The sequence below is a fragment of the Eucyclogobius newberryi genome, unplaced genomic scaffold (assembly GCF_026437365.1).
Source record: "Eucyclogobius newberryi isolate DKJ021-1_F unplaced genomic scaffold, fEucNew1.0.hap1 SCAF_186, whole genome shotgun sequence".
In the NCBI taxonomy this organism is placed as follows: Eukaryota; Metazoa; Chordata; class Actinopteri; order Gobiiformes; family Gobiidae; genus Eucyclogobius; species Eucyclogobius newberryi.
Window position 1 is genome coordinate 69,061 of NW_027315819.1, and position 12,182 is coordinate 81,242.

The following is a 12,182-nucleotide window of genomic DNA, read 5'->3' on the forward strand; positions in this document are numbered from 1 at the left end:
CACAGACAGCAACGCTTTTCACTTCTTTTATTTTAGGAACAAGCAAAGGTGGTCAGAGGTCGGTGGTCTGTGGTCGTGGTCGGTGGTCGTGGTCGGTGGTCGTGGTCAGAGGTCGGTGGTCGTGGTCAGAGGTCGGTGGTCAGTGGTCGGTGGTCATTGGTCGTGGTCGGTGGTCTGTGGCCGTGGTCGGTGGTCAGTGGTCGGTGGTCAGTGGTCGTGGTCAGTGGTCGGTGGTCGTGGTCAGTGGTCTGTGGTCAGTGGTCGGTGGTCTGTGGTCGGTGGTCTGTGGTCGGTGGTCGTGGTCAGAGGTCGGTGGTCTGTGGTCGGTGGTTGGTGGTCGTGGTCAGAGGTCGGTGGTCGTGGTCTGTGGTCAGTGGTCGGTGGTCTGTGGCCGTGGTCGGTGGTCAGTGGTCGGTGGTCAGTGGTCAGTGGTCGTGGTCAGTGGTCGGTGGTCGTGGTCAGTGGTCTGTGGTCAGTGGTCGGTGGTCTGTGGTCGGTGGTCTGTGGTCGGTGGTCGTGGTCAGAGGTCGGTGGTCTGTGGTCGGTGGTTGGTGGTCGTGGTCAGAGGTCGTGGTCGGTGGTCTGTGGCCGTGGTCGGTGGTCAGTGGTCGGTGGTCAGTGGTCAGTGGTCGTGGTCAGTGGTCGGTGGTCGTGGTCAGTGGTCTGTGGTCAGTGGTCGGTGGTCTGTGGTCGGTGGTCTGTGGTCGGTGGTCATTGGTCGTGGTCGGTGGTCTGTGGCCGTGGTCGGTGGTCAGTGGTCGGTGGTCAGTGGTCAGTGGTCGTGGTCAGTGGTCGGTGGTCGTGGTCAGTGGTCTGTGGTCAGTGGTCGGTGGTCTGTGGTCGGTGGTCTGTGGTCGGTGGTCGTGGTCAGAGGTCGGTGGTCTGTGGTCGGTGGTTGGTGGTCGTGGTCAGAGGTCGGTGGTCGGTGGTCTGTGGTCAGTGGTCGGTGGTCTGTGGTCGGTGGTCGTGGTCAGAGGTCGGTGGTCATTAGTCGGTGGTCAGTGGTTAGTTGTCAGTGCTTGGCGGTCGTAGTCTGTGGTCGGTGCTTGGTGGTCAGTAGTCAGTGGTAGGTGGTCAGTGGTCGTGGTCAGTGGCCGTGGTCAGTGGTCATGGTCAGTGGTCAGTGGTCGGTGGTCGGTGGTCGTGGTCTGTGGTCAGTGGTTGGTGGTCGTGGTCAGTGGTCTGTGGTCAGTGGTCGTGGTCGGTGGTCTGTGGTCAGTGGTCGTGGTCAGTGGTCGGTGGTCGTGGTCTGTGGTCAGTGGTTGGTGGTCGTGGTCAGTGGTCTGTGGTCAGTGGTCGTGGTCAGTGGTCTGTGGTCGGTGGTCTGTGGTCAGTGGTCGTGGTCAGTGGTCAGTGGTCGGTGGTCGTGGTCTGTGGTCAGTGGTCGGTGGTCGTGGTCAGTGGTCTGTGGTCAGTGGTCAGTGGTCGTGGTCAGTGGTCGTGGTCAGTGGTCGGTCACTCTCCATCCCTGGATCTCTCACTCATCTTGGACCGCTGTCGTACTGCACTGCATCTTATATTTGTGAGAGACGACAGAATTTGATGGAAAGTTATTATTCTCACTTGTTTTAATATTATAATGTAGTGTAAGTTCTATCGACCGTCACACGTTTGAATTGGGGCCTTCTGACAGATGAATCTTCTCTGCATAAACTCTAATCTGAGTCAGAAGAAATAATTAGGTCATAAAAAGGAATTCACTGCAGCTTGATTTACATTTGACACAAACTGTTGTTAATCTCACCCTGTGTCCAGTGAAGAGCCGTCCGTCCACGCCCACACTCCCGGGACCACACCCCAAAACTGTGTTTGTGAGTATCCCATCCAGAACTTATCGTCATTGTACTGCATTAACCCGCTCACTTTAGAATACAGAAAAATCTAAAACCACACAAATAAACTAAATTAGTCTAAATAAGGCAGCAGTGGCTCATTGGTCAGAGTGAGTCAGGAGTGAATGAATGGAACAGTACCTCCTCCAAAAAGCTATCGATATTCATCAGTCGTCCACCCGCGGCTTCACATATGTAACGGCTTTGACTCCATGTTTGATAATTGGAGGAGAAATAATAGCACTTGTTGTATGTTGTTTGAAGCTCCCAGCCGTTGTCACAGTGCCATTTGATTGGTCGAGGTGCAACTATAGGGGCATTTATTTGATGATTAGCATTGTTTTGTTGTAATTATACATTTATTTCATGCAGATTTATCATGCATTGTTGCAGCTTTAACTGGCTTTTAAACCTGCTTTTGGGCAAAGTGGCATTGTTATTCCATTCTCTCTAACTTAAGGTAAAGTCAACCATCAACCAAAAGCTACAGTCCTGACAAAGTCTCGCTCAGTATCAATACCGCACTGCTCCTGAGGGCCCGGCGGCATTGAAGAATGGCTCAAATGCTCAGGACGAATTACCCTACGGGGACAATAAAGTGTACATTAACCTTAGACTTCAACCAGTGCCGCCGTGGCAGGTGTGAGGAGCAGTGCAGCGCCTGAGAACCAGGTCCAGATCTTGAGCTTGACTTGGTCGATCGGGGGAAACTGTGCCCAGAGGAATCCCACTAAGACAGGGAGGAACATGCAAACTCCTCACAGAAAAGCCCGGGCCGGGAATTGAACCAGGAATATGATTAATAGAGCCGTGCGTTTGTACTGAACACAGTTTGAGTACAGAACTGGTCAGGTGATGGTTTATGTACTTAAAAACTGCAAAGGACACTTCCATTTTGTTTTGTTTTGATCTATTGCGTGACAATCTGGGGAAAATCGTGACTTGAGAAACAAGATAAATAAAGCAATGAATGACGCAAAAAGTATGCTTTTGATGTGTGAATACTGTTGCAACATGGTCATAAAGCTCAAAGCATGATAAATCCCCTTTAACCTCATGACCGAGACCAATACCTGGAGGAGGGCGATATACAGGGGGACAAGTACAAGGAAGGGTGCAAGTACGAGGAGGGAGACAGGAAGAGGGAGCAGGGGGACAGGAAGGAGGAAGGGGACAAGTACGAGGAGGGGGACAAGTAGGACTAGGGGGACAGGAAGGAGGACGGGGACAAGTAGGAGGAGGGGGACAGGAAGAGGGAGGAGGGGGAGGACGAGTGCGGGTCGTTGTTTCGGGGATCGTTCTGGTCAGGTTTGTGGTTCTCGGAAGTCGCTTTGAGCATTCTTCGGTTTGCACTGTTCAAAGAGAAACAAAGTCGTCACGCATTTTGCTAAAACGCTCTTTCACTTAAAACACGACGGGACAATCTGCCACAACACAACACCATCACGTCCAACTTTGTTCATGTTTGTGTTGTAAAACTCACAGAAGAGCGCGACTCCGTCAAAGACAAAAGCGGCGATCAGAGCCAGAGCCAGAACCACAGCCACTCTCAGTGCTGCCACCTTCAGCCTCCTCCCAGAATGCACTCCTGCACAAACAATGGCTATTTTACACTTCACATAATATTAACAACTTAACCTAAAGTCCTCTAGGAACTAAACGCTTGCCATGGATCAGCAGAAATATTGGCAATGTAATAGAAGTAATACAATAATAATCGCAGTCTTACCATTTTGTTTATTGGCTGTTGCAGGAACATTTGCGTAGGTCATCTCTTGATTTTTGGATATTTTTTATCTCTCGACTTCTCTCCAGAACTGAACAGCGAGTGTGTGAAGTTCACCGAGTTATCGTTAGAATTAATCAGAAATCTTGTTCCTTAAACGTACATATTTATAACACTGTGGAACTTCCTCCTATTACGTGTTTCAGGGATGTGTTGAAATTACACTTTTATTTTGCATCAGCAGATATTTTAGACAGTTTCAAAATGGAATCTAATAGAACACTTAAAATACTTGTGTTTTTCACTATTTTAGAGTGTGCCTTTCAACTTATTTTTATTGTATCACTTAAAAAAACAAACATTACATGCACTAAAGTGATTATTTACAACGTTATATACATTTAATCTTCTATAAAGACAGAAGTAGCCTGAGAGTTGAAAGAAGAAGCATGAGGCTGGAGTTTGTTGTGGAATTTCTGCAAACAATTACCAAGACATAATGAAATTCAACAGTTTGTATTTCTCAAAATCTTTATTTACTTGTGTTGTGAAAATTCTCTTTTAACGCTTATCAAGAAATAAAGTAAAACAATAGAACCGAGTTGTCTTTTCTCAATCATGAATGGTTTAATTCAGTGTGCAGTCTGAATTAATCTGTCCCTAATCCTAGTGTATCTGTCCTTTCCACGTCTCAAGATCCCGACTCAGCGATGATACTTCTTTATATAGTTTTACACTTGAACAGATGGTCACATGACTCACATCACACGGAAAGTTACTGGCTCTGAAACAAATGGAAGGTAGAACAAAAGAACAGAGGAACCGTAGTTGACTGTTGACACATAGAAAGACAAAGCCCAGACCAAAAGGGGCTCATCCTGGACCCCAATGGAGACAAAAGAAATCAGTCTTTGATCACAGACATGTAATTATCAGGTATATTCTAACAGGTCCAGGTTCAAACTGGAGTTGTGAAATCTATAATGTCACAAAGAATAAGCTCCAAATGATATTTTTCCATAACAGTGGTGCACAGTAAATAATCACGTTCTCTGACAGAGGTTTCTGTCCCTCCAGAACAATGACAATACACATGCTTTTAAAGGAAGTGACATAAACTGACACATGCACACATAATCACAATCAAATCAGCTCCGAAAGAGAGAGAACAACCATCACGGATGCAAAGATTCGAGCTCTCTCATCCGGAGGTGACCTGACCCTCAAGACATGTCCTGACGCAAGACTCCATGATACAGAGGCCCTGGACCAGGAAGGAACACATATATATATATATTATCCACACACAATAACAGCGTAGATAGAATGACATGACATTTTCCCATTTCAATACCCCTCTTATGATTATTATGAAACCCTGATTTATTATAAATCACATCATCAGCAAAATGTCATCATCATCAGTCAATTAATCCTGAAAATCAAATACATTGTAAATATATATTTATTAAACATTAACTGAAGCAAAAACCTCTCAGAGGAGAAACCTTTCACCACAAATGTTCAGGCTATAAAGATAAATACCATTTTGCCCTGGGACTTTTGACCACTGAGTATCTCATCCTCACATTATCGCAAAATTAGCACAAAGCTAATAAGAATAAATATTTATAATATTAAAAATCAATAATATTAAAATGGATAGTAAAGATTAATAAAAAATATATGTAATTAATAATACAAATTAATAATGAAAAATAAATAATATACAAATTGATAATAAAAACTATCGAGTGTAATGCTGTTTTTTATGGGCCTCAACACCTGATTGTTTGGCCAATCCATTTCAACTCCATTCATTTGTTCCCCCCCAGACTGTCCTTAGGCAAATCTCCCAGGGTCCTCTGTCCTTCGGCAAATGTCCCAGGGTCCTCTGTCCTTCGGCAAATGTCCCAGGGTCCTCTGTCCTTCGGCAAATGTCCCAGGGTCCTCTGTCCTTAGACCCTCCTTCTCGACCAGGAAAGACTACAAAATCTCTTTGGGAAAAAGTAGAAACCTGGAGGAGTTCCACAGAGAAGGAGAGATCCCACTCCCTCAGAAAAAGGGATAAAATAGTTAAATTTGCCTTCATTCTCTTTTATACCTCGAATTGCCTAATGTTTTACTTTTACTGTGTCCTGCTTAAAAGAGTCTTTATCTTAATTGCCCTGTCACGTGAACACACATATCGAGCAGATTCCTTCTTACCAATCACTTTGAATAAACACAGGAGAACACAGCAAAACAGGACCAAGATCACAACTATAATGATTATAAAAATGCAAACATTTATGAGAACGTCACGCCACAGAGTAAGAAACCATCCCAGCACAAAAGAAGAATGAGTGGGACAGTTTCTGACTCTGAGGGAGTCAGACTGTACGCACTAATGAACGATCTATGTCAACTTTTAGAGCAGTATTTGAATGGCCCTATAATATCTTGTGGTTCAGATAGTTTTTGCATTTTCTGCTTCGTTCATTTATTTCTACAGCCACAAATGTATGTTTTACTCTAGTGCCGTGGCTCACGCCCCACGAGACGCCGCGCCGTGGGTCACTCCTGGATGGTGCTTTGGGGGCCGGTAGTTCAGGATGCCGGGGTCCCATGTGTGTAGCCGGCTGAACTAGCCACGTCCGCTGCAGGTCGAGGGTGCGCAGCAGAAGTGTCTCAGCGGTAGGTGAAAGGAAAGCTGCATTTTAGGCCCATTTTATTGCTTTTATAACTAAATCTTTAACTTTTAGGTCATGGAGGATGGGACGAGCCTTTTTCTCGACCTGTCTTGACTCTTGTGACTATTTTGAGGATGAATTGATTTGTATTTATGGACGACGATGAATGAGAAATTCCAGAGAGACTTTTTTTTTTTTTAATTATGGAACTTATCATTCATAAAAACAAAGAAGAAACTAATTTGTAGATTAATCACATTCTGTATAGGAGTCTTTTTTGCCTCGTGCAGCTTCTTTCAGTGTTTTCAAAATGGTCCTGGGCCCATTAATGTCCAGGTGGCGTTGTCCGATTTGGTTTGAACAGCTACAGCTAAAGTTAACACACCCTGACACGCTACAATCTGTTTCATTCATTTCTATCAACATTTAAGAGATAGCTGCATCAGAAATATTACAAAGTGATTTTAATTATCTGTGAAGCAAGTTGTGAAATGCCTTTTATACATTTATATAAACATTTTTACAACACAAGATAAGAATAATGGCGTGATCATATGATTCTCCTGCGTATGTCAGACTCTAACAACCACACAAACACATACAGGTGATATTAAAGTGGGACTAAACACCTAAAGTCGACACAAAGCCACAGTCTGAACGAGCGGTGAAACTGGGCAGCGCCTGGAGGACTGAAGGGGAAGAAGGGACGGCGTCTGGATGATTGAGGAACAGATTGACTTGGTTTGAGTTGGTGTTTAGTCTCACTTTAAAGTCATTGGTGAATGTCATTTCTATTGACAGACTGTTGTTGGGTTCTTCTCACAGATGAATCTCTGAGGTGTGTCGCAGTTTTGGTCAAACCAGCTTTTCTCCTGATAGTTGTCTGTCTGCTCCCCCATCCGCACACAGTCTTCTCCTTCAGGATCAACTCCTGTCCAATTGTCTGGTTCTGTTTTATTTTTACCCTTAAACCAAAACGTTAAACTAAACCAGAGAAACAAAAGATGCAGAATTATTCACAGGGACTAGTTTCATTGCACAATGCTTTGAATTTAAATCGTTTCAACTGTGTAAGTATTTTTAGCAGAAATGAAAATATATGAATGAAATATACACATTTGTTTATTTCACTTTTTTCAAATCTCACCTTGTGTTCAGTGAAGAGCCGTCTGTCCACTTCCACACAGCCTCAGCCTCAGTCTGTCAGTCCGATCCAGAACTTATCTTCACCCTCGCTCATTAAAGTTCTCCATTTTTCATATAGAAAGAACTAAAACAGAAAATGTTCGCTTAAGTGAATTCTTGTTCTCTGCTGATGTTATAATCTCATGCAGCTGCCAATATAATTGTTGTACATTAAGTTGTGAAGAGTTTTTTTTAAATCTCCAACATTAAAACACATCAAACACAAAGACGTCAAACTTGTCCGATCGAATGACACGTCACATCTGGAAACTTGATGTTGAACTTTGTGTCAGTTTTTGTTTCCCGCGCAGTATTTCAGATGCAGTAATTACAGAGACATTAACCATGAACCAGCTCAAAACATCTGCATTTGAACAGTTTAAAAGTGTAAAGTTCAGTCTCCAGTACCTGCTCCTCTCTGCTGTCTATCTTCACCAGGCGTTCGCCAATAGATTCACACAGCGTCTTGCTCTTGATCCATGAGAACTTATTTGTGGAGAAATAATAGCACTTTCTTCCATTTAGTTTCCAGTTGGTTTCACACTGGAGTTTCGTTGAACATGTTGAAACTGGGACAGTGTTAAATGATCAGCATCATCTTGATATGTATTTATTTGATGTATTTGACTAATACCTCTGCTGGCGGTCGTAGTAGCAGTAGTAGTGGTCATAGTAATATCTGTCATGTTCGTTGTAGTTGTAGTTTTCACGGCTTTCTGAACTCCTTTTTTGCATTCTTTGATGTTCACTGTTTATAGAGAAATGTTTGAAAATTATACAATAACTAAATACCAACCATGACCTTATTATGGCACCAAAAAACTATTTCAAGCTTTTTTGAGCAATTAAAACACATGTAATTGACTTAATGCCATGCTATGGAGCATTTCAAGAAGAACTAAACATTTTGATGGAGACAAGCAGGTGGTGGACGGAAAAGTTACGTAGTGCACCATTATGTTACTACTTAGGCTGCAGTTATTTTATTACTTGGTTTACGGATTTTTAAATGAAATATATTGAACAGGCCTACGCTGGAGAAAATGTGTTAAACGAGTTTAAAGTATATTTGCGATATAAAGGCGCGCAGCAGAAAGGGAAACGGGCGCGCACGCTCTTGCCGGGGCCGCGCACTGGACAGACCCGCTCCTTCACAGACTCCCGCAGGATTTTGACTTAATACCACTTTTTATATTTCATTTAATCCTATTTTGCGTTGTCTGCGGTACTTTATTTTAAAAAAAATGATAATAATGTATTTTATTTATATTGTAGAAATCAATTATCTAAGTGTGGCGGATCCGTAAACCAAGTAATAAAATAACCGCGGCCTTATAATATTTTAAAACTGGTGTTATGGATCATTGTCATATTATTGGTGTTGTAAAACTCACAGAAGAGCGCGACTCCGTCAAAGACATAAGCGACGATCAGAACCAGAGCCAGAACCACAGCCACTCTCAGAACTGTCACCTTCAGCCTCCTCCCAGAATGCACTCCTGCACAAACCACATTTAACAACTTACTTTAGAGCAGGGGTGGGCAAACTTTTTGACTCGAGGGCCACAATGGGTTCTAAAATGTGACCAGGAACAAATGGATGGTGTGACGATGCTGGAGTCCCCTTGCGCGTATAAAGTTTACAAGTTTTACAACGGGATTCACAACATGGTTAAAGATCCTATATCAAGCAAAATTGACTTTTCAGAGCTTTATTGGTGATATTGGTGGCTCATATATGAGCCCAAAGTGTTTTTTTTTTTATTGATTCCTGTAGTCTTTAGCTATAGAACAGTCTCTCTCCTTTTCCTCGAATGAGCAGACGGACGGGGCCTACCCACAGGGATGCGTCATCCTTGTAGAGTGCCGCGGCACACTTCCCTGTTTCAGCCCATCCTCCAGGAAGCACTCTGTCCCTATAACAAACACCCCGGCCCACGGCCCCCGCGCTCGAGAGGAACCGCGGATATTTAGGCACAGTTAGCATCAAACGCTACTTCTTTTGTTCCATGTGCCGCTGTGTCATGAGCTGTGTAGCGGCGCACGCATTTACGTCTCCACACTGAGACTACGTCACGGGGTGGGGGGGAACAAACACTCTCGCTGAGACTACGTCACGGGGTGGGGGGGAACAAACACTCTCGCTGAGACTACGTCACGGGGTGGGGGGAACAAACACTCTCGCTGAGACTACGTCACGGGGTGGGGGGAACAAACACTCTCGCTGAGACTACGTCACGGGGTGGGGGGGAACAAACACTCTCGCTGAGACTACGTCACGGGGTGGGGGGGAACATACACTCTCGCTGAGACTACGTCACGGGGTGGGGGGGAACATACACTCTCGCTGAGACTACGTCACGGGGTGGGGGGGAACATACACTCTCGCTGAGACTACGTCACTGGGTGGGGGGGAACATACACTCTCGCTGAGACTACGTCACGGGGTGGGGGGGAACATACACTCTCGCTGAGACTACGTCACTGGGTGGGGGGGAACATACGCTCTTGCTGAGACTACGTCACGGGGTGGGGGGGAACATACGCTCTTGCTGAGACTACGTCACGGGGTGGGGGGGAACATACACTCTCGCTGAGACTACGTCACTGGGTGGGGGGGAACAAACACTCTCGCTGAGACTACGTCACTGGGTGGGGGGGAACAAACACTCTCGCTGAGACTACGTCACTGGGTGGGGGGGAACATACACTCTCGCTGAGACTACGTCACGGGGTGGGGGGGAACATACACTCTCGCTGAGACTACGTCACTGGGTGGGGGGGAACATACACTCTCGCTGAGACTACGTCACTGGGTGGGGGGGAACATACACTCTCGCTGAGACTACGTCACTGGGTGGGGGGGAACATACACTCTCGCTGAGACTACGTCACGGGGTGGGGGGGAACATACACTCTCGCTGAGACGACTACGTCACTGGGTGGGGGGGAACATACACTCTCGCTGAGACTACGTCACGGGGTGGGGGGGAACATACACTCTCGCTGAGACTACGTCACTGGGTGGGGGGGAACATACACTCTCGCTGAGACTACGTCACGGGGTGGGGGGGAACATACACTCTCGCTGAGACGACTACGTCACTGGGTGGGGGGGAACATACACTCTCGCTGAGACTACGTCACGGGGTGGGGGGGAACATACACTCTCGCTGAGACTACGTCACGGGGTGGGGGGGAACATACACTCTCGCTGAGACTACGTCACTGGGTGGGGGGGAACATACACTCTCGCTGAGACTACTTCACGGGGTGGGGGGGAACATACACTCTCGCTGAGACTACGTCACGGGGTGGGGGGGAACAAACACTCTCGCTGAGACTACGTCACGGGGTGGGGGGGAACATACACTCTCGCTGAGACTACTTCACGGGGTGGGGGGGGAGGCAGATCACTCTTCGCAAGGGTGGGGGCGAATCTCAAACTAATCTGTTTGCATTTCCGGGTTTGTGATGGGTGTTGCACAACACTTATTATTATCAAATATACTCTTAGGGTAGACTACGGAACTTGAAAAATAGCATGATATGGGATCTTTAAGCTGCAATATGGAAAAAAACATCCTGCTCAGGGTTTTTCTCTTTCACTTTAGCCCAATGTTTTTTCCTGTTAAATCTGGTGATCCATTCGACGTGACAGTGGCATGTTTTTACACAAAGGTTGGTTGAGAAAAGCTTAACAGAGAAGAAGAGGTCACCAAAAAGGTCAAAGTGCACTTTCTCTTGGGGAAATGTGGGCAGTACAGGAGAAAGGTCAAATGAACGGCCGGTCGCAGTGTCATGAGTTTGAATCCCGACTCCGACATTTACTGCATGTCCTCCCTTCTCTCTCACCCCCCTTCATACTTTCATCTCCTGTCTAATAAAGCCTAAGGGCAGGCCGGATTATAAACGAAACAAAGACAAACCGGCCATATATGGCCCGCGGGCCGTACTTTACCCATGTCTGCTTTAGAGGAACTGTTACAGAGACATGATTTAACTTTATCCTGCATTTCGTGATGACATAAAATTATATTGAATTGTTTTCATAACGGTACTTTCAAGATAAAACTAATTAATATTAACTTAATATTTTTTCATTCTTTTACACTAAACTTTAACTTAACACAGCTCACATGTTCTTTTTTTTCATTAAAGTGTAGAAATTACCACATAGATCTGTTTACCTTATGGTTGACTCGAGTAAGAGTGTTTCAATAATTTGTGAGATAAAACATTTCCCTTTAAACTGGTAAAGTTCTTTCCCATCACATGCCTGATGTTGTAATCATAAATTCAAAAGTAATTCATGAATGAGTCTGCGTTTGAGGAACATTTCTAATCAAAGTAAGCAAAGAAGACAAATTCTTCACAAATAAGCAGTTTAGGTCTTTATGCATTTGTCTCTGTGCTGCTCTGGTCTGGATCGTTTGTCATTTTTCTCAGGTCAGCATTTGCATTTGATCAAACTGTGGGACAATAATGCAAACGATCAAAGATTATTGTTAATGTGCACATAGTGGACATTTAAGGAAAATGTATTATAAATATATATTTATGTATTTTTTTTCAATACTAGAAATATAATTCAAACAGAAAATACTACAACTAACTACTTCTACTGCTGTTTCATCTATATTCAATGTAAGACAGACTCACTGTGGCGTCTCTCTGCTGCTGGCACAGGATCATTGACATAATCAGGCTCCTGGTCTTCTGACATCTCCATCTCTCTCAGATCTGAACTGAACTATGACTGAGCAA

The 12,182-nt window shown here is 44.9% G+C and overlaps 1 protein-coding gene and 1 long non-coding RNA gene across 3 annotated transcripts in view; both read right to left on the reverse strand.

Annotated features, from left to right (window-relative positions):
• Positions 1-12,158, reverse strand: part of LOC140365152 (uncharacterized) — a 48,576-nt gene extending 36,418 nt beyond the window's left edge. The window contains exons 1-3 of one of the 2 annotated variants that reach the window (XR_011927810.1): positions 12,078-12,158; positions 8,810-8,914; positions 8,114-8,163 (exon numbers count right to left, since the gene is read on the reverse strand). This is a non-coding gene — a long non-coding RNA (uncharacterized lncRNA). Of the gene's footprint in view, positions 1-8,113; positions 8,164-8,809; positions 8,915-12,077 lie in introns of those variants that run through there. The other variant, XR_011927811.1, reaches the window with a different exon arrangement.
• Positions 6,743-8,101, reverse strand: LOC140365148 (asialoglycoprotein receptor 2-like). The gene is made up of 4 exons (XM_072451402.1): positions 8,050-8,101; positions 7,824-7,999; positions 7,378-7,430; positions 6,743-7,214 (listed from the first exon to the last, which is right to left on the reverse strand). Exons 1-4 carry the CDS (start codon positions 8,099-8,101, stop codon positions 7,022-7,024), a joined length of 474 nt encoding a protein of 157 aa, XP_072307503.1. The 3' UTR covers positions 6,743-7,021.
• Positions 12,159-12,182: the final 24 nt, after the last annotated feature.

What these genes read in the sequence shown, in the direction of transcription:
- LOC140365148 (XM_072451402.1), bottom strand. Translation starts at nt 8,101, where the DNA reads ATGACAGATATTACTATGACCACTACTACTGCTACTACGACCGCCAGC. An exon ending in TACTACGACCGCCAGCAGAG is followed by an intron (nt 8,000 to 8,049) that starts GTATTAGTCAAA and finishes GATGCTGATCAT; the next exon opens with TTAACACTGTCCCAGTTTCA. An exon ending in GGCTCTTCACTGAACACAAG is followed by an intron (nt 7,215 to 7,377) that starts GTGAGATTTGAA and finishes TCTCTGGTTTAG; the next exon opens with TTTAACGTTTTGGTTTAAGG.